The following is a 22,561-nucleotide window of genomic DNA, read 5'->3' as shown; positions in this document are numbered from 1 at the left end:
GAAAAATACAGATATTTCCCACCCATGGAAGCATTCTCATGCAAATAGGAATGCCTTGATTAAAACTTAGTCATAGCAAGTTCATGTGTTGGGCCGCTTGTTTCTGTAAGATATAGCATAAGGATCTTTACATTGGTATATGACCCGACATGTGATGAGATTAAATATTGAATATTAATGTCAGCTTAGCTACATTTGACTTATAGATATTTTCCTTTAAGCAATTATGTTCTCTGGAAGATGATTTGATTTAGTGATATTTCCTAATTTACCTAAAATATGCACTTGACATTTAACTAAGCCTTACTTTTAAATATAATTGACATTTTAAAATCACAAATACTGATTATAAAATATATACATTGTATAATTCAGGAGTGCTCTTCTGTCTTGTAGACTAATTGCTCCCCCATTATTTAAGCTGATTTAAACATTGCCAGCTCTAGTCTCCCATTCTGAGGTTCTTCTTGAATTTGTTGTTTTATTCCAATACTACTACTTCTCTACTTCCATCCTTCTGGATTCTCACAATTGTGTACCTTGCAATCTGGGATTGTAGTACAGTGTAAAATATTTTAGGTCTATTTCTACTACTATTCATCTGGGTTATTATTTTGAGAAACAGAAGAATAAGAAACTTGTTCAGTTCTCAATTCCATGCTTCTCCTGAGTGAACATGTACCCAGAATAGAGAGATGTTACCAACAGTCAGTCCTGCTTTAACTTACAATCACTCATGTTGACAGGCATGAACTCTCTGTCACTCAGATCGCTGCCATGTGAGAGGGGAATTGGTTTCTCCCAAGTGGAAATATAAATGAGATCCTACAGGACAATGGGATCCTTCTAGAAAAGACAGAGTGAACAGCATGTTTCGGTTGACAACAACCATACTTTTCTTCTAAGAATGAAATCGATTTTTTGCCGTCGTCGATTTTTTTGTCACCATCCCAGCAGATCCACTTACCCCATCATTCTATGCCTGCCACTAGTTCAAATGGGAACTGGCCAGAAACCTGATGCTTTCACATAGTTGACATGGTAGCTTTCTGCAGCAGGAGCTGTGGCATGGAGTTCGGCATTGGGTGAAGAACTCACTTCCTTCCCTTCTCTCATCTGTGGCCAGCAAGTCAGAGTGATCACCTGCAGCATCTACTGCAAAACATACCAGCAGGAATCAAGATATGAGCCAAATGATGACCATGGGGAAGGAGAAGGTTTGCTCTACAGTCTCCTCACAGTTGTTTCAAATGCTGCTTGGGCTCTCAGAGACGTTCTCTCCGCCAGTGTTCACACTTTGTGGTTGAGATGGACTTTGATAAATAAAAATGGAACAGGCAAAGCTGGCCAGCTTTGTGCTTTGTCTTGCTTGTTTTCTTTTATGGCAGTTTAATTACAATGAAAAATAATGTGGCCCATGGGCATGCAAGCATGCCTAGTATGTATGCATCATGGTCCAACGGGACACAATGAATGAAAAATGTATTTCAAAGTTTAAAATGATTGACTTCTAAATAAAAGATTTTCAGTATTTTTGTTTCACCTACCACATGGAAGTCAATCAAGAAACTGTTATTAATGAGATGGTGGGAGTTTCTAGTAAGTGATTATTTTATACTTAAGTCTTAAGCCTTTCTGACCTGCGTTTATTAAGATATTTGATATTTAGAAGATATAGTCTCAAAGCAATGACAGAAATTTAGTATACTTCCACTTTCTTCCCTAGTTCTAATGTCTTACTACATCACAGCATACTGACATGGCCAGAATATTAACCATGAAAAAAATGACATTTATATCACTACAGGAAGTTTTAAGTGAATTCCAAGAAAAACAATTATTAAATTTGATGACAATTAAAAAATAAATAAATAAAAAATTGATAACAATTGATTACTCATTTATTTTAGCATGATTATTTAAATTTTACCCTTTTATTCATTTATTTATATTTGTATGGGTGTATATACCATGCATGGGCAGGTGTCTACAGAGGCTGAGAAAGGGCAGGAATTCCCTGGAGTTGGAGTTACAGGTGATCCTGTGAGCCTGGTGTGGGTGCTGGGCAGAATTCAGGATGTTTCCAAGAGTTAGTATACCATGTTCTTCAGTGCTAAGACATCTCTCTGCCTCTTGTTTATTTTTTAAGACAGTGGCAAACTGTTTTCCAACTTGACTGCACCAGTTGACACTTTGGCTACAAACATGTGAGGTTTTCTTTGCCCTTTAAACAGTTTTTGCATCCACTGAGTTTTCTTTTAGCCCCTCTGATAGTTCTGTGGTTAGGACTTCCTGGTTTGGATCACATTTTTCTAGTGACTAGAAGTTGCCTAATATATTTTTTATGGACTTCCTTACCAACTACCAGTCTGCTGTCTGTGATTTGATCTGTGATGGCTAATCTTACCAGACAAACCTGGAAAGAGGAACTGTCATTATCCCATTGGCGTGTGGTCATGTCTTTGGGGGCAATTTCTTGATTGCTAATTGATGTACAGGGTGTAGCCCACTGGGGCCAGCACCATCCTTAGGGAGTGCTTTAAGAAAGGCAGCTGCTGGTCAACAAGATAGATAAACCCTTAGCCAGAATGACCAAAGGGCACAGAGAAAGTATCCTAATTAACAAACTTAGAAATGAAAAGGGAGATATAACAACGGAAACTGAGGAAATCCAAAAAATCATCAGATCCTACTACAAGAGCCTATACTCAACACAACTGGAGAATCTGGAGGAAATGGACAATTTCCTTGACAGATACCAAATACCAAAATTAAATCAGGACCAACTAGACCATCTAAACAGTCCCATAATGCCTAAAGAAATAGAAGGAGTCATAGAAAGTCTTCCAACCAAAAAAAGCACAGGACCAGATGGCTTCTGTGCAGAATTCTACCAGACCTTCCAAGAAGAGTTAACACCAATACTCTTCAAACTATTCCACAAAATAGAAACAGAAGGAACACTACCCAATTCCTTCTACGAAGCCACAATTACGCTGATACCAAAGCCACACAAAGATCCAACAAAGAAAGAGAACTTCAGACCAATTTCCCTTATGAACATCGATGCAAAAATACTCAATAAAATTCTTGCCAACCGAATCCAAGAACACATCAAAACGATCATCCACCATGATCAAGTAGGCTTTATCCCGGGAATGCAGGGTTGGTTCAATACACGGAAATCCATCAATACAATCCACTACATAAACAGACTCAAAGAACAAAACCACATGGTCATTTCATTGGATGCTGAAAAAGCATTTGACAAAATTCAGCATCCCTTCATGCTTAAAGTCTTGAAGAGAACAGGAATTCAAGGCCCATACCTAAACATAGTAAAAGCAATATACAGCAAACCGGTAGCCAGCATCAAACTAAATGGAGAGAAACTTGAAGCAATCCCACTGAAATCAGGGACCAGACAAGGCTGCCCCCTTTCTCCTTATCTTTTCAATATTGTACTTGAGGTACTAGCTCGGGCAATTCGACAACATAAGGAGGTCAAAGGGATACAAATTGGAAAGGAAGAAGTCAAACTATCATTATTTGCAGACGACATGATCGTCTACCTAAGTGACCCAAAGAACTCCACTAGAGAGCTCCTACAGCTGATAAACAACTTCAGCAAAGTGGCAGGTTATAAAATCAACTCAAGCAAATCAGTGGCCTTCCTATACTCAAAGGATAAGCAGGCTGAGAAAGAAATTAGGAAAATGACCCCCTTCACAATAGCCACAAACAGTATAAAGTATCTTGGGGTGACTCTTACCAAACATGTGAAAGATCTGTATGACAAGAACTTCAAGACTCTGAAGAAGGAAATGGAAGAAGACCTCAAAAAATGGGAAAACCTCCCATGCTCATGGATCGGTAGAATCAATATAGTTAAAATGGCCATTTTGCCTAAAGCAATATACAGATTCAATGCAATACCCATCAAAATCCCAACTCAATTCTTCACAGAGTTAGAAAGAGCAATTATCAAATTCATCTGGAACAACAAAAAACCCAGGATAGCTAAAACTATTCTCAGCAACAAAAGGAAATCTGGGGGAATCAGTATCCCTGACCTCAAGCAATACTACAGAGCAATAGTGTTAAAAACTGCATGGTATTGGTACAGTGACAGGCAGGAGGATCAATGGAACAGGATTGAAGATCCAGAAATGAACCCACACACCTATGGCCACTTGATCCTCGACAAAGAGGCTGAAAACATCCAATGGAAAAAAGATAGCCTTTTCAACAAATGGTGCTGGTTCAACTGGAGGTCAGCATGCAGAAGAATGCGAATTGATTCATCCTTGTCTCCTTGTACTAAGCTCAAATCCAAATGGATCAAGGACCTCCACATAAAGCCAGACACTCTGAAGCTAATAGAAAAGAAACTGGGGAAGACCCTTGAGGACATCGGTACAGGGAGAAAGTTTCTGAACAGAACACCAATAGCATATGCTCTAAGAGCAAGAATTGACAAATGGGACCTCATAAAATTACAAAGTTTCTGTAAGGCAAAGGACACCATCAAGAGGACAAATCGGCAACCAACAAATTGGGAAAAGATCTTCACCAATCCTACATCAGATAGAGGGCTAATATCCAATATATATAAAGAACTCAAGAAGTTAGACTCCAGAAAACCAAACAACCCTATTAAAAAATGGGGTACAGAGTTAAACAAAGAATTCTCACCTGAAGAACTTCGGATGGCGGAGAAGCATCTTAAAAAATGCTCAACTTCATTAGTCATTAGGGAAATGCAAATCAAAACAACCCTAAGATTTCATCTTACACCAGTCAGAATGGCTAAGATTAAAAATTCAGGAGACAGCAGGTGTTGGAGAGGGTGTGGAGAAAGAGGAACACTCCTCCACTGCTGGTGGGGTTGCAAATTGGTACAACCACTCTGGAAATCAGTCTGGCGGTTCCTCCGAAAACTGGGCACCTTACTTCCAGAAGATCCTGCTATACCACTCCTGGGCATATACCCAGAAGACTCCCCACCATGTAATAAGGATACATGTTCTACTATGTTCATAGCAGCCCTATTTGTAATTGCCAGATGCTGGAAAGAACCCAGGTATCCCTCAACAGAAGAGTGGATGCAAAAAATGTGGTATATCTACACAATGGAGTACTATTCAGCCATTAGAAACAATGAATTCATGAAATTCTTAGGCAAATGGATGGAGCTAGAGAATATCATACTAAGTGAGGTAACCCAGACTCAAAAGGTGAATCATGGTATGCACTCACTAATAAATGGATATTAACCTAGAAAACTGGAATATCCAAAACATAATCCACACATCAAATGAGGTACAAGAAGAAAGGAGGAGTGGCCCCTGGTTCTGGAAAGACTCAGTGAAACAGTATTCAGCAAAACCAGAACGGGGAAGTGGGAAGGGGTGGGTGGGAGGACAGGGGAAGAGAAGGGGGCTTGCGGGACTTTCGGGGAGTGGAGGGGGCTAGAAAAGGGGAAATCATTTGAAATGTAAATAAATTATATCGAATAATAATAAAAAAAAATTAAAAAATAAAAAAGAAAAGAAAAGAAAGGCAGCTGCTAATGAGTCTAGAATCCGAGAAGCAGTGTTCCTGCATAGCCTCTGCTTCAGTTCCTGCCTTCTGGGTCATGCTTGGGATGGCTTCCCTTGATGGTGGACTGTGAGCTTTGAGCTACATTAATTCTTTCTCTCCCAAGTTGTTTTTGCTTCTTCTTTTATCCCAGCAACAGAAAGCAAACTAGAACATGATTTCTGTGTATTTTATTTTGCCAGTTTTCTAATTTAATTGTATTACTTGTCTTTTTTTTTTTTTTTTTTTTTTTTTTTTTTTTTTTTTTTTTTTTTTGCTGTTGAGTGTGTTATATATTCTAGATAATTTAGCTTGTCCAGATAATTGGCTTGCAAATATCTTCTCCCAGGCTGCCAAATGTCTTTGGATCCTCTTAATAGGGTATTTCATAAAGAAAGGTTTTAAAGTTTTATGAAATCCAATCTATTTACTTTTCCTCTCCTGGATGACAAATGTAATGAAACACACAGGGACTCTTCCCATACCATGGGCCTTGAAGACTTGACCTGCTTTTAATATAAGTTGTATAATTTTACATTTTAGGTTACTACTTGTGGATCATGATATTACAAAACTATTAACTGGCTCTAGGACAACTTTTGCTCATGGAGACCCAGTTGTTGAATTTCCCATTAAAAAAGGAAGTCAGGGGTGTTCATAGAGGTCATATCATGCTTCCTGTGTTGATCTACTGATCACAGATCAACCTTTTTCAACAAATATGTACCAGATGGTTTTCATTCCCTTAGCTTTAACAATTTTTGAGATCTTTTATGTATAACACAAGTTATGCAAATAGGGATGATTTGATTTATTTCCCTTTTTGATGTTTTGATTTATTTTCCTGTTTTTAATTTTCTTTTATTTTGCTGTATATAATGCCTCAAGTTCTATATTGAAAAGGAGTAGGGAAAATGGAAGGCATTTTCTTCTTCCTGATATTATGGGATTTCTTGGAACTTTTCTCCATTTAGACTGTTGGCTGTGGCTATGTCATATGTATTATTTATTATGTTGAGTTATGTTCTCCCCAGGCCTACTCTCTACAGAACTCTTATCATGAAAAAATGGTGCATTATATCAAAGGCTTTTTCTGCATCTTTTGAGATGATCATGTGACTTTTGTCTTTTGGTCTGTTTATCTGATTTATTACTTTTATTTATTGACATAGTTTGAACCATCCACACATCTCCATGATAAAGCCAACCTAACTGCAGATGACCTTTATAAGATATGCCTGTATTTAGTTTTTAAGTATTTTATCAATGATTTTGCATGCACTCTGGAGATACTGGCCTGTAGTTTTGTTTCTGATTGTGTCTTTGCCTATTTTTGCTGTTGTTGCATTGTCATTATACTAGGATGAGATTGAAGTTGGGAGTTCTTGGTCTATTGACTATACATAAAAAAATATGTAAAACAGTTGCTTTTGTAGTGGTTGTGTGAAGTAAATGATGTATTCATGTTCATATCGAGGCATGCATGTTATACATACACATGGAAGATGAATGTTAAGGTTGGGTGTCTTTCTCAATCATCCACTCAATTTATGAGATTGGATCTTTCACTGAGCCTGAAACTCATGGATGTGATTAGACCTAAATGCCAATGAGCTCCAAAGATCTACCTGTTCCCAAGTCTCACATATGGACTTACTGAAAACACAACTGCTTTTCCCCAGGTGATAGCATCTGAACTTAGGTCTTCATGATTGAACAACAAATATTTTGCAGATTGAATCATCTCTTAGTCTGAGAGTTAATTTTTCTGAATGAACCAAAAGTTGACACAAAAAACCTTAATGAAAACCAAAGTAAGCATAATCCATGTTTGTACAATAATCCTCATTTGCTCATTTGAACACAATATTATTTTCAAGCCTATTAGTTCTGTCATCTTATTACTAAATTTTCATGCTGTTATTACTAATAGTAGATCATCTTGAGTTCATCCAGACCATTGATTCTATAATCCCCAATAGCGGCGTTAAGGTCCCTACTCGTGCAGGCTAACTAGCAAACCAGAATCCCTCCTTCAGAGGGTGCACATATGCTCTGTCTTCTGCATGATTGCCTAGTGCACTGGCTTCACCACTACTGCATATATCTTCAACTAGATTTCTTTAGTTATGAAATTACATGAAGTATAATCTGTTTTAGTTTCCTTTTGACCTTTTATAAATCTATTGTTTTTAAATTACTAAACATATGTAGTCACTAATTTATTCCCCCTGAGCTCTGATTATTGGCATTAAAACTTTTAAAATTACTCAAGCATAATGATGGATGGAGATATTTTTTTCAAAAACCAAATTTACCTTGAAACTAAATGTTAAGATCAATGATGTAGTTTCTGAGGGTGGTAACTGAGTTTTATTGTATGCAATGACAAGCATATGGTAGCTTCTACTGTAGAGAAACCTCCATTTCTTTGGAGTAAATGTAAGAACAAACAGATGCCTTGTTAGATGTGACAAGTTCCCAATGGTGACTGAACACATAAGCATGTGTGGGATATCCTGTCACATGTGGTAAAGCACATGTTGGGTGTTCCTGTCTTACTCCATATGCACGTGTTTCATTGTATAGTGCTAAGTAGCCCTAATCCAGTCTGCTTAAGACATCACAATGGTGAACAATTCCTTCACAGGAGTTTTCTCAAGTTATTGAAATAAACAAATATGTTACAATGTACATCCAAATAATGTTACAATGTTTACCTAAGTCTTTGATGATGCCACTTAGAAAAAGGTAACATAATTAAGAATAATCAAATGGTGTCTTACTTGTAATCCCAGCACTTAGAAGCCTAAGACAAAAGAAAAACAACTTCAAGGTTAGCCTGAACCTCTTAGTAAAGGCACTCTCAACAAACAAAATGCTATCAAGGAAGGTCAGTAAACCAGCTCCTCTGGCAAATGTGTGCACTTTAGTTATAACACGCGGTGTTTAACAAGATTTTCTGACTCTTCTTCTCTCTTCTAAATACAGGCTGTCAGGATTCCAGCTGCCTTCCTCCATCGTGAGCACTGGGTCTCTCCTCACACTCTGGTTCACCACAGACTTTGCAGTGAGCGCGCAGGGTTTCAAGGCCATGTATGAAGGTAGGAGGCTGTGGCACTTGGCATGTTACTCACCTATCCGCTAATTGCTGCTATGGGATACTGATGCAGGTGCAGATGATGAGTACTTGGCTGTTCTTTAATAGATTGTCAAGCAGATACAACACTCTTTTACATCTGCCAAAGAACTAAAAAAAGTCATGCTTAACTTCTTGCTTATTGGTCTGAACTTATGAATCAAATTGTTTTGTTCAATACAATGGCAACATCTGAAGGTTACACATATATTTGAGGGGCCTGCTTCATCGTAATGTTTTTGTTTTTAAGCTAGAAGAGTCTTATTAAAGTGTTTCTTCAGCAATACAACTGGTAACTAGGACTGAAGTAACATGGTCTCATGAAATGAGGAGTCTTTGCCAAAGTTAGAATATTTCATTTAGAAATTAATTTGGTCTTGTTTGTGTCTTGCAAAGCAGTGGAATTTTAGTTTTGTGCTTGACATCAGATTCGTGGTTATATACTTTGTTATGTTGTTGACAGTTTTAAGGTGTTTTGGTGGAGATATAAAAAAAGAAGAGTGGACTTTGGTTGAGGATATGATTTTCTCTGTGTTAGATTGGAAGTAATTGAACTGGGTATCTGTGAGCATGAGGCCTAAGGTGTGTGTAATTTAGTTTTGCATAGAGGTATTTAATTTTCTTTCATGTGTAATACAAGCGTTAGCAATTGTAAGTGATGTAAACTTTGGTATAACTATGAGTTAAGAAAAGTAAATTGTGGGTGGGGCCACTAGTCACTGACTTTCAGCAACCCATGTAGTTTGCTTTACGTGTGTCTGGGTTTGCTCTAATGTTGAGTGCGTGTGCACACATGCTCTTTGTTCAAAATTCAACCCTGTATTGGTTTAACTGAACTTAGTTGGAATGTAGTTAACTGGTTGCAACGGGTTATATAATAGTGTACTAATGCATACTACAGCCACATAGAGTTGTAGAGACTTATTAATATTTTTAACTTAAGGGACCTATGCATTAATGCTGCAGATACCAGCCTGCTCTGCCAGATTCATTTGTGAGGTCACTGCACTTTCAGATAAGCCATGGTCACTTTCTAGAGAGGTGTAAACACTGCTGAGAGTGTGACCATCAAGAAGTAGCAAAGTCTTCAGACAGCAGCAGGCTGGTTTATGGTCAATGGTTGTATTAACTGCTTTATTATTTTATTTGTTTACATTTCAAATGATGTCCTCCTTTCTGGTCTGCCCTCTATGATTCTACACCTTCCCCTATGCCTATGAGAGGTTGGATTAACTTTAAAATTCAGTTACAATTGCCAGGAGACAGTGTGTCCACGGTCCAGGAATCCTATTCTCTTTCCTGACAAAGTCCATGTGCATATTCTATGCATTTCTCTGATCACCAACAGCTTACATAGAAACCTATGGAGTTGAGTGAGTGCCCCCTAAGTGACCCCTCTCATCAAATCTTCCTGGTCTTCTGTGGGTTTTATTCATTGTCATGATGGATGATAGTATAGTTTCGACAAACTTATGAATTTTTTTTTCTGCTAGAAGGTATTCCATGCTTCGGTCAGGATCATAAGAAAATACAACTGGAAAAGCGCATAGATATGTTACCCTGAATCTGTTTTCAGAATATGTAAAGATGTTTTCGTAAGTTACATTTCAAATGGTTAATAATTTATCTGATGACATTAAAAAAAGGTAACACTAATTTTGAGAAAGCATATTTGTAAAGTAAACAAATCTGTCATCAACAAAACCAATTTTATGTAATATTTAATATCTGAATATAATCATTATTTATCACTGCACATCAAAGACTTTTACCAACCTGATAGAAGATAGAGATGGGAGAAGTTATTGGGAAGAGAGTGGAGATCTCACTGACAGCTCCCCTCCTTCACTGATAGCTCAAGCCCCCAGGGATGGGAGGCACCTACCTCCCACCCATCAAGGCAGGATTTGGGAGTGCATAGGAGAGAAAAAATATATCTGTGAGAGAAGGCAGAGCCAGTGTGGTGACCAGAAAGACATATACAGCAATTTCCAATGTGTTACTTACATTAATTTTAATTTAAAAATAATGTAGATTTTCTTTTACTCTAGTGCTTGCTGTTTTGAAGAGACAACACATGTAGTCATTTCTATGAAGGAAAGAATCTAATTAATGTTAATCTAAACACTTAAAATGTTAATATATTATCCAAGATATTTAATGGAAATTGATTTAAATAAAAGTACAAAATCAGCTATTAAAGCATTTCCCTGTGGTCCCTAAAGTAGCACTTCGTTCATAAATTAGAATTTCTTTAGTATTAACAGATTGCTGCTTAAATTTTTAATTTATATTCACTGGGTTGGAATGAGGAAATTGTCCAAAGTTTAAGATCTGTCAAAAAATAAGATAACCTTGACAATGGTCTTAATGTGGGCATGAAATGCATGATTTCTTTGGCAATACTTTCAAATAAGTCTTGTTTATGATAATTATTATTTGTACATGAGGAGATTAAGCAACATAATGAGTGTGGAAACAATAAGGTAAATATTCCAATTAATGCATTTAGTCACTGAATTTAACATTGTAATCCTAATGGAAGTGTTCATAAATTTCTTTCTAAAGTTGTCCACATGAAGTATTTCCTCAAAGGGTCTCTTTTGGAACTTCTTAGCAAAAAAGTTTATAGATTATTATAGAAGCAATCCATGGATTTTAACTGGTAAGTACAGAAAAATCTGAGCCAGTAACTCAAAATAATCAACTTGTCAGGTATTATTTGCTCCATCTATGGACCAAACAGTTAGTATAATTCTATTTAATAAATGTCTAATGAGACACAAAGCTATATGTTGCTTATAATGAGTTCTAAAAAATTCAGACATTGTTATCATAAATTATTAAATTGATTAACATCACACATACACCCATGTACACATACACACACACAAACCCACACATATATATGGTGGTTAGGTGGTCAATGAAGGAATCATGGATTAGATATATAGATATATGGTGGTTGGATATGTCAATAATGTATATATATGTGGGTACGTGGATAAATAGAAAGTTAGGAGACAAAAAGATGATAGATTAAGAGGTAGGTGAGAGATGGTTGTGAGAAAAAATGCATCATAGAGGATAGATAAAGGATTGGTCGACAAATGATCTATATATGCAGATGATAGGTAGATTATTGCCACACACATGTATGATAAAATATTTATATACAGATGACTGATAAATACCAAAATGATAAATATGTAGATAGATGGTAGAAATGTGCATGACAGATGGTCATGGCAAAATAAGTATATCATAGATAGCAAACAGATGATAGAAAGATAAATAACAGGTAGTTAACAGATAGATAATAGATGGATGGAAGGATAGATAGATATGGTGCATAGAGAGATAAGAATACAGTTAACTATTGATAAGGATTGAGGTAGATAGGACAATAAATAGATAGATGTATCTTTTAGTGTATAATGTCTTAAACGCATTTTCTAATCTATCCTTACAAGGACTCTGCAAGTGAAATAAAATCATCAGTTACTATCATTTAAAGTTGATGGAGCAGTGACTAAAGTAGTTTCATTTTGTTTTTTCAGAATTGTACTATGTTGCTCAGTGCCAGTAGAATTAAGCCTAGATCTGCTTATCTTTAGAAGTTGCAGTCCTCAAGGACTGCTCATCCTCCAGATGTTAGAGATAAGCATGAGACTGTGTACCAAACACAAGCACGAACACACAGTATCCTTGTACAATATGTTCATGTTTATAAGGACACTGTATGAGCAGGATTCAGTTGGTAGACATTAGGGCCTAGGAATTCATTTATCGTGGATGGAGAGATGTCTCAGTGCAGAAGTATACTTCCTGCTATAAGAGGACCCACATTCCCTTGTTAGCACCGATATCAGGTATTTCACAGCTATAACTCCAGGTCAAGGAGCTCTTCTGCCCTCTTCTGGCCTCTGTTAGCACTGCACCCATAGGTGCACAAACCCATTCACATACATTTAAATAAAAATAAGTCTTCAAAATGTGTTTAGAGGTCTCATTTTTTTCTCTCCACTTGTTTGCAAAGCTCTCACTGGGCATTTTAAAGCTATCTAGCACTACACTGTGATGATGATGATGATTGATGATGATGATGATGATGATGATGATGTTGATGATGATGAAATGAGTGGGCTGTTCCCAAGGACTAACAAAATAGAGGACTACATCCTGGAGTGCTGTTTAAAGACTCAGAAGATAAATTTCTGCTGATGCCATGCCTGAATGTAGGTCTGAATAAGCATACATAATAAGAGGTCCTTTCTGAGTAAGGAAGAAACATGTACAAGGAAACTGAGAAAAATAGATGATCTTATTTGAGAGCTGTGTGTGAATAGGAAGAAGGTGGGGTTGTATGACTGGTTTTGAGGGATTCCAGGCTCAATCTGAGGGGACCCCTAGCCCACCTGAACACCCTAGTAATGAGCTGGGTTTATATTGTCTCATCCTTGAGACAGCCAGCTCACACTGTTAGAACCTTAAAGGACATTCTAGATTCTTTTCACTCCACTGTAAAAGACAGGGAGGAGCTTGGTCAGCATTTAATGAAGCTTAGCCCCACAGGGCAGAAGTTGAGGCAGAAGTAAGGTCTAGTGTATGACTGGATAATAGAATGACTATAACCAGCAACATATCACATATGTTTATCAGGTCCTGTCTTTGAAATAGTTGATTCTATGTACAAACTGTCTACAGAACAGGACATGTATTCTTCTCTTCAGTGATTCCTGTATCTCTGCGACAATTTCAGTGTCTTGCAAGGCACTTTTATTTTTTTTTTATTTGATATAATTTATTTACATTTCAAATGATTTCCCCTTTTCTAGCCCCCCCCCACTCCCCGAAAGTCCCGTAAGCCCCCTTCTCTTCCCCTGTCCTCCCTCCCACCCCTTCCCAGTTCCCCGTTCTGGTTTTGCCAAATACTGTTTCACTGAGTCTTTCCAGAACCAGGGACCACTCCTGCTTTCTTCTTGTATCTCATTTGATGTGTGGATTATGTTTTGGGTATTCCAGTTTTCTAGGTTAATAACCACTTATTAGTGAGTGCATACCATGATTCACCTTTTGAGTCTGGGTTACCTCACTTAGTATGATGTTCTCTAGCTCCATCCATTTGCCTAAGAATTTCATGAATTCATTGTTTCTAATGGCTGAATAGTACTCCATTGTGTAGATATACCACATTTTTTGTATCCACTCTTCTGTTGAGGGATACCTGGGTTCTTTCCAGCATCTGGCAATTATAAATAGGGCTGCTATGAACATAGTAGAGCATGTATCCTTATTACATGGTGGGGAATCCTCTGGGTATATGCCCAGGAGTGGTATAGCAGGATCTTCTGGAAGTGAGGTGCCCAGTTTTCGGAGGAACCGCCAGACTGCTTTCCAGAGTGGTTGTACCAATTTGCAACCCCACCAGCAGTGGAGGAGTGTTCCTCTTTCTCCGCACCCTCTCCAACACCTGCTGTCTCCTGAATTTTTAATCTTAGCCATTCTGACTGGTGTAAGATGAAATCTTAGGGTTGTTTTGATTTGCATTTCCCTAATGACTAATGAAGTGGAGCATTTTTTAAGATGCTTCTCCGCCATCCGAAGTTCTTCAGGTGAGAATTCTTTGTTTAACTCTGTACCCCATTTTTTAATAGGGTTGTTCGGTTTTCTGGAGTCTAACTTCTTGAGTTCTTTATATATATTGGATATTAGCCCTCTATCTGATGTAGGATTGGTGAAGATCTTTTCCCGATTTGTTGGTTGCCGATCTGTCCTCTTGATGGTGTCCTTTGCCTTACAGAAACTCTGTAACCTTATGAGGTCCCATTTGTCAATTCTTGCTCTTAGAGTATACGCTATTGGTGTTCTGTTCAGAAACTTTCTCCCTGTACCGATGTCCTCAAGGGTCTTCCCCAGTTTCTTTTCTATTAGCTTCAGAGTGTCTGGCTTTATGTGGAGGTCCTTGATCCATTTGGATTTGAGCTTAGTACAAGGAGACAAGGATGGATCAATTCGCATTCTTCTGCATGCTGACCTCCAGTTGAACCAGCACCATTTGTTGAAAAGGCTATCTTTTTTCCATTGGATGTTTTCAGCCTCTTTGTCGAGGATCAAGTGGCCATAGGTGTGTGGGTTCATTTCTGGATCTTCAATCCTGTTCCATTGATCCTCCTGCCTGTCACTGTACCAATACCATGCAGTTTTTAACACTATTGCTCTGTAGTATTGCTTGAGGTCAGGGATACTGATTCCCCCAGATTTTCTTTTGTTGCTGAGAATAGTTTTAGCTATCCTGGGTTTTTTGTTGTTCCAGATGAATTTGATAATTGCTCTTTCTAACTCTGTGAAGAATTGAGTTGGGATTTTGATGGGTATTGCATTGAATCTGTATATTGCTTTAGGCAAAATGGCCATTTTAACTATATTGATTCTACCGATCCATGAGCATGGGAGGTTTTCCCATTTTTTGAGGTCTTCTTCCATTTCCTTCTTCAGAGTCTTGAAGTTCTTGCCATACAGATCTTTCGCATGTTTGGTAAGAGTCACCCCAAGATACTTTATACTGTTTGTGGCTATTGTGAAGGGGGTCATTTCCTTAATTTCTTTCTCAGCCTGCTTATCCTTTGAGTATAGGAAGGCCACTGATTTGCTTGAGTTGATTTTGTAACCTGCCACTTTGCTGAAGTTGTTTATCAGCTGTAGGAGCTCTCTAGTGGAGTTCTTTGGGTCACTTAGGTAGACGATCATGTCGTCTGCAAATAATGATAGTTTGACTTCCTCCTTTCCAATTTGTATCCCTTTGACCTCCTTATGTTGTCGAATTGCCCGAGCTAGTACCTCAAGTACAATATTGAAAAGATAAGGAGAAAGGGGGCAGCCTTGTCTGGTCCCTGATTTCAGTGGGATTGCTTCAAGTTTCTCTCCGTTTAGTTTGATGCTGGCTACTGGTTTGCTGTATATTGCTTTTACTATGTTTAGGTATGGGCCTTGAATTCCTGTTCTCTCCAAGACTTTAAGCATGAAAGGATGCTGAATTTTGTCAAATGCTTTTTCAGCATCCAATGAAATGACCATGTGGTTTTGTTCTTTGAGTTTGTTTATGTAGTGGATTGTATTGATGGATTTCCGTATATTGAACCAACCCTGCATTCCCGGGATAAAGCCTACTTGATCATGGTGGATGATCGTTTTGATGTGTTCTTGGATTCGGTTGGCAAGAATTTTGTTGAGTATTTTTGCATCGATGTTCATAAGGGAAATTGGTCTGAAGTTCTCTTTCTTTGTTGGATCTTTGTGTGGCTTTGGTATCAGCGTAATTGTGGCTTCGTAGAAGGAATTGGGTAGTGTTCCTTCTGTTTCTATTTTGTGGAATAGTTTGAAGAGTATTGGTGTTAACTCTTCTTTGAAGGTCTGGTAGAATTCTGCACTGAAACCATCTGGTCCTGTGCTTTTTTTGGTTGGAAGACTTTCTATGACTCCTTCTATTTCTTTAGGCTTTATGGGACTGTTTAGATGGTCTAGTTGGTCCTGATTTAATTTTGGTATTTTGTATCTGTCAAGGAAATTGTCCATTTCCTCCAGATTCTCCAGTTGTGTTGAGTACAGGCTCTTGTAGTAGGATCTGATGATTTTTTGGATTTCCTCAGTTTCCGTTGTTATGTCTCCCTTTTCATTTCTAAGTTTGTTAATTTGGATACTTTCTCTGTGCCCTTTGGTCAGTCTGGCTAAGGGTTTATCTATCTTGTTGATTTTCTCAAAGAACCAGCTCCTAGTTTTGTTGATTTTTTGTATGGTTCTCTTTGTTTCTACTTGATTGATTTCGGCCCTGAGTTTGATGATTTCCTGCCTTCTACTCCTCCTGGGTGAAATAGCTTCTTTTTGTTCTAGGGCTTTCAGGTGTGTCATTAAGTTGGTAATGTATGCTCTCTCCATTTTCTTTTTGGAGGCACTCAGGGCTATGAGTTTTCCTCTTAGCACTGCTTTCATTGTGTCCCATAGATTTGGGTATGTTGTGTTTTCATTTTCATTGTGTTCTAAAAAGTCTTTAATTTCTTTCTTTATTTCTTCCTTGACCAAGGTGTCATTGAGTAGAGTATTGTTCAATCTCCACGTGTTTGTGGGTTTTCTGTTGTTTCTGTTGCTATTGAAGACCACTTTTATTCCATAGTGATCAGATAGGAGGCATGGGATTAGTTCTATCTTTTTATATTTGTTGAGGTCTGTCTTGTGACCAATTATATGGTCGATTTTGGAGAAGGTACCATGAGGTGCTGAAAAAAAGGTATATTCTTTTGTTTTAGGATAGAATGTTCTATATATATCAGTTAAATCTAATTGGTCCAAAGCTTCAATTAGTTTCATTGTGTCCTTGTTTAGTTTCTGTTTTCCTGATCGGTCCATTGAGGAAAGTGCAGTGTTGAAGTCACCCACAATTATTGTGTTAGGTGCAATGTGTGCTTTGAGTTTTAATAAAGTTTCTTTTATGAAAGAGGGTGCCCTTGCATTTGGAGCATAGATGTTCAGGATTGAGAGTTCTTCTTGTTGTATTTTTCCTTTGACCAGCAAGAAGTGTCCCTCAGAGTCTCTTTTGATGACTTTGGGTTGAAAGTCAATTTTATCTGATATTAAAATGGCTACTCCAGCTTGTTTCCTGAGACCATTTGCTTGTAAAATTGTCTTCCAGGCAAGGCACTTTTATATGTTGTCTCTTCAGGCCTTGCTTCTCTGTATTCTTAGGAGTCACAATTGAGCCTAAAATATAAATCTTGGGTATTTAGTACAGAGTCAGTAAAAATGGATATTGTTAATGAAGATTAGTCAGACAGGTAAGAAGTTGAGACAGAAGTAAGGTCTAGTATATGAGTGGGTAATAGAATGAGAACAGCCAGCAGCAGCAGCATACCATTACATGTTTTTAAATAGCTGGGAATGTGGGTTTTGAGGATTTCCACCACTTAAATAACTGTGTGAGGTAATGGGTATGTTAAATATTATTTGATTTTTTATTATAATATGAAATATCCAAGAAAAAAACGGGAACCCACCTCATATCCTTCAGCTTTTATGTTGGTAGGTAGCAATCTGAAGAATAACTAAATATGTCAATTCTAAATCAGTTTTAACAACTAGTTTATTTTCTTTCCCTTTCAGACCCGAAAACCTGTTAGTGAGCATGACTATTGAGGATATAGATAAAAACTGCTGTGGTGAAGATGGTTCTCACTCAGTGTGTATACAATCACTGAAATGCTTTAAAAAATAAAGTATTTCTATAGCCTGGAATACAGACAAAAGAAATCTGTGCAGAATGGCCGGCTTAGTTCAGGTCACCAAATTAACCCCTTCTCCACAGGAGAGAAGAGCTTGTGCCCACTTGGTTACTTATTACACAATCATTTCCCTGTGCAAAACGGTGACATTTTCATCCACCTCTCAACTCAGCCACAGGAAGGTAGATCGCACCACACAGCATAGCCCTGCAATTCCTAGGATCAATAGGCAGCCTGCTCCGGGGCAGGCTGGGCTTTTTCCACTGAGTCTTGCCTTCTGACATTGCCTGGCTTTTACATCCCTCGAGGGAGGATTTCTTGCCAGAGTATCTTCAGGGCTGGAATCATAAAAAGCAGCTCCATGGTGCCCCTGCATGAGCCATGTTTCACCTTTCTTGCGAACTCCAGTACCTGTGCATATCTGCAGGCAGAGATTACCAGACTCAGTCTGAATTATGGTGCGGACCAGGAGGGATTAGCAGAGGAACTAGGGCCCCTGTCTGAGGATTATGATTGTGTGGAGACAACAGAATTTCTCTCTAGCCTGCTCATTCTTTTAGCCATGTTCAGCCAGAGTGAAGCTTCCAGCCACTTCTTCATTTGACTTAGGTGCTGGGGCCAGGGAGGGTCATACCAGCTTCTTCGAGTCAGTTCTTGACAGCCCTTGCACTTCTCTGGAGCAGGCAGAGTTGGTCCTTCTCCAGCCTTGTTCACTGCAACTCAGACCCCTGTTCCTTTGGCAAGGGAGTTCAACACCAGGCACATTAGGATCACAAGTCCGAAATTCTGCTGCAACATTTGAAAGCACCCCATAAGCTCAGCTAGAGCTCTCAGACCCTTAGGCATCTGCTAATCAACAGACAACAGGCTTAATGTTATACCACAGTAAGAGAATATTTAAAAAGAAATCATGATCTTAACTGTTGGGTTTATAGCAACTGATGAAGGCACAGATACAGGTGAGATGTTTCTAAAAGTTCAGCTTTAAGACAGCTATGCTATGGAAAGAGGAGACAGAGAGCAGTCAAACAGAAGGAGGCAGTCTGTGAAGAGGGGCTGCTGCAGAAGACCTGTGTCTCCTGCATTTCTGATGAATGGAGAAACAGTGGAAGCAGTTTGTGGGGTCCCATGTTCCCAGAAAAACATAGCCATGTCCATTCCAACACCAGAGCCTGAGCCTGGGCTGCAGCTGGCTCCAGTGGTCTCCACTCTGAGTGTGTGGCCCCACGGCACATAAGGCACCGGCTTGACCATTCAGCTGCTCATTCACATTTTATTGCTTCACACTTTTTAGCCTGGGAGTCCTAAAACATTTCCAGTTGCTACCAACCACGACTTTTATGCTCGATTTTGTGGGTGTGTAAGATTCTCTGGAAAAATAAAAGATATTTCTTAGACTTTATGAAGCCCTGAGAAGTTCTGTATCTAGTGAAGGACCAGCATACTCCATTGATTGATGTGTGCTCTACGATCCTGTGGCAGTTGAGCTGATAGTTGCCATTTATTTTATCTTATTTCTGCAGTTATGATACCCAGTTCAAGTAGGCATGCATAAGACTACAGTGTATTCCATGCATGATACATTGGGAAAAAGACAGTAACATTAACATCAGTGGAGCTAGGATGGCCCTTTCAGAGTGTAATTTATTAGTGTGAACTTTGACTTCAGATATTTGTCTTATGCACTTATCTGGTGAGGAAGAATCACCCCTGTGCATTAGAAAATCTACTTTCTGTCTCAGTAGAAATAGACTACTCCCATTTCTTCAGGAGAGATGCTACTGGTGATGTTGTATGAGACACTGGTGTTTTTCTCCTAGTAATTGCCACATACATACACACATGGATGTGCACATTAGTATGTATTTATGAATGCATGGACACAAGCATACATGGATACCTATATATACTCATGGGCATGTGCACATGCACATATTGCAGGAGCACACGCTCATTCTCACAAAGACAAACACGCTCATCATACATGTACCTGTCCATGCACACACATGTACCTATGTGTGCACGCATTTATATATGCATTCTTACACAAAGGTACACGTGCACATACTGCATGCATATACACTTCTCACGTTCACATATGTGTTCTGGCTTGCTTTCTCAGTCTCTCACTCTCTTGCTCTCACTCACTCCATACACTTTTCCATCCTGCAGCATCATCAGGAAAGGAACCGGCTATTTAGAGTTCTAGTTTTAAAGAGAATTAGTTTTTGTCTTCTGTGTATACATTGGCTCAGGGTCTGTGGGATGGGCGACAAAATATTCATGAATGCTTGAAGAAGCATGTCAGCACCCCCGTGTGTGCTGACACTTGTGCTTATTCCTGAGAAGGATTGTTGTGGCTGTTCTGCAGTTCACATAGGTGCCTGGATGTTCGGGAGAGCTGACTGTCTGCGCTGTGAATCTCTGTTACCATTGGTCTTGGAGGCATCATCAAGAGCCTGGATTTGTTCTGCCCTATGTGAATGCCCACCCCTTGGTTGGTTACAAGTGTTGACAATATTAGAAAATGAAAGGCATAAAGCCAGAGATTTCTGAAGATGATGTGAGCATTAATATTCTTGAGTGGAACTCTGGTTCTTAACTGGAAATTGCATGAAAGTGAGGCCAGGTAATTAAAAGTCCTTTGATAGAGTGATTTTTTTTTAAATGGTTGAGTTAGTAAATTCCCAAACCAGCGCTGTATTTGATTTCCTTTTAATTTAAGAGAAAACAGTGTATACTCACTAAATCGGTGCTCAGCTCATAGATAGCGGTAATCTATTAAAAGAAGCAGTAAAATCCAAGACGATTCAGTAGAAAATTCATCTTCAAAAATCAACATTCAGGAACAAATAACCATGGGGGCACGTTATGCTCCCAGCCCCAGTTCATAATTAATTCTTTCATTTGTTAACATAATTAATCTTGACTATAACATAGACTAGAACCCTTATAAACACACACCTCCCCCCGCCCCCATGATTTTCTGTTTGCTGGTTTTGTTAACTTTTTTCCAACCACTCATTTCTGTTGCAGACAAATTGCTTCTAACTTTGCTATGGACACATGAACAACTTTTAACAAGACATAATCACCGGTAGTGTTTCAAAATTAAAACTGGCCATCATTTAAAATGCATCTTATATGCAGCAGGGAAAGAGTGTCCCTCCCCGTTCATTTCTCTCTTGTTTTAATTCTTTATCCTTAATGGGAGTCTCAGTGGCAATTAGATAACCTTCTGCATCTGAACACCAGCAAGCTTTGGCTGTTCTGACACTGGAGATAAAAAATGTTTGATTTCGTTATTTAAATGTGTACAGGTGGGTGAGGCTTTGGAATTTAACGATGGGTTTCATCTCATTTCACACTCATGGTAAATCTGAGCACTGGAGAAATTACTTAGGCTTTTATTACTTAGTTTCCTTGTTTGTAAAGTAAATATATAGCACATGTCTCAGCCCATGTCTGACTTTGCTGATTCTGTCACTTCTTCAGAGGAAGCCTGGACCCTCATTAGATGTAGAATGGTCACTGAGTCGTATTCTCTAATGCTGCTGGTTTTGTACTGATGTTCTCTTTGGTGTCTGTCCTGGGATACTCCATTATCCCCCTTTCCCCCTTGATTGTGTTTGCTTTCTATGCTTGAGAGGCAGCCCAAACATTTATGAGTGAGTTCAAAGAATGTATGTGCCTGCCGACACACTGAATGGTTTCCAATCAGCTGGCATCTTGTGTATCTTGGCTAAGGTTACTTCACTATTGTTTGTGAATCTCATTTCATGTAGATAGTTTTCGTTTTCCTTGCTGCTGTTCTGCTATTGATTTACCCATTTATGTCTTCTAAAAATAACAAGAATATAAGATAGAAGTCACTGAGCACAGGGAGAATGCCGTTCCACTCTTGGTTCCAACTAGAGATGGTTAGTTGAGGTGATTGGAGAAAAGCAAGAGGTTGAAATCAGCATGAATCAGGCACGGAGAGGATGTCCACATTGTTCACCTGGAAAGAAAAAATGTCTATCATGCTGAAAATAAGTAACAGGTATTGGACCACAATAATATCCCGAGTCTCACAGGTCAATTAAGCCCATGTTACTTTACATGATAATTAAAAGTCTCTGTCCTTTAAAGGGTTGTTGGTAAAGCATGCTCATACTAATTTAAATATAATCATCTGATAACCATAGTTTGACCTAGACATTGGATATTCTAAATTGTGTTTTATTTTCCTCTTCTGGTATCTAGCTAAACAGTCATTGGAATATTTCTTTGGGCCATAGAATCTATAATTCAATCCACAAGAATTTGTATCTTACGTCTGTTCATCTACTTCTCCCTAGTGTGTATACTAATTTTTCCTATTGATCTTGAGGCCCAAGGATCAGAGTCACTGTGATTCACATGTATATACTTCATGTGAAGAATTGATATTTTGAAACGTGTCCATGTCTATTCATGCCCGTTCAGATACTGGCCACCTTCAATTATTTATTTTTTTTCTCCTTTTATTCAGCCAGGTAATAGGCACCTGTGATCCCATTTGACAGTAGGTGTGAAGCTGAGCTCTCTG

At 38.5% G+C, this 22,561-nt stretch overlaps 1 protein-coding gene across 1 annotated transcript in view; it reads left to right on the top strand.

The window, feature by feature from the left end:
• The window catches only part of Csmd1 (CUB and Sushi multiple domains 1), a 1,354,421-nt gene that overhangs the window by 187,905 nt on the left and 1,143,955 nt on the right, over positions 1–22,561 (top strand). The window contains exon 3 of the mRNA XM_052162855.1: positions 8,572–8,684. Coding sequence (XP_052018815.1) covers positions 8,572–8,684 — 113 coding nt within the window. The remainder of the gene's footprint in view (positions 1–8,571; positions 8,685–22,561) is intronic.

This window comes from Apodemus sylvaticus, chromosome 18 (genome assembly GCF_947179515.1).
Source record: "Apodemus sylvaticus chromosome 18, mApoSyl1.1, whole genome shotgun sequence".
NCBI classification, from domain to species: Eukaryota; Metazoa; Chordata; class Mammalia; order Rodentia; family Muridae; genus Apodemus; species Apodemus sylvaticus.
Note: the sequence above shows the minus strand (reverse complement) of the source record. Positions and strands in the feature narration are given on the sequence as shown.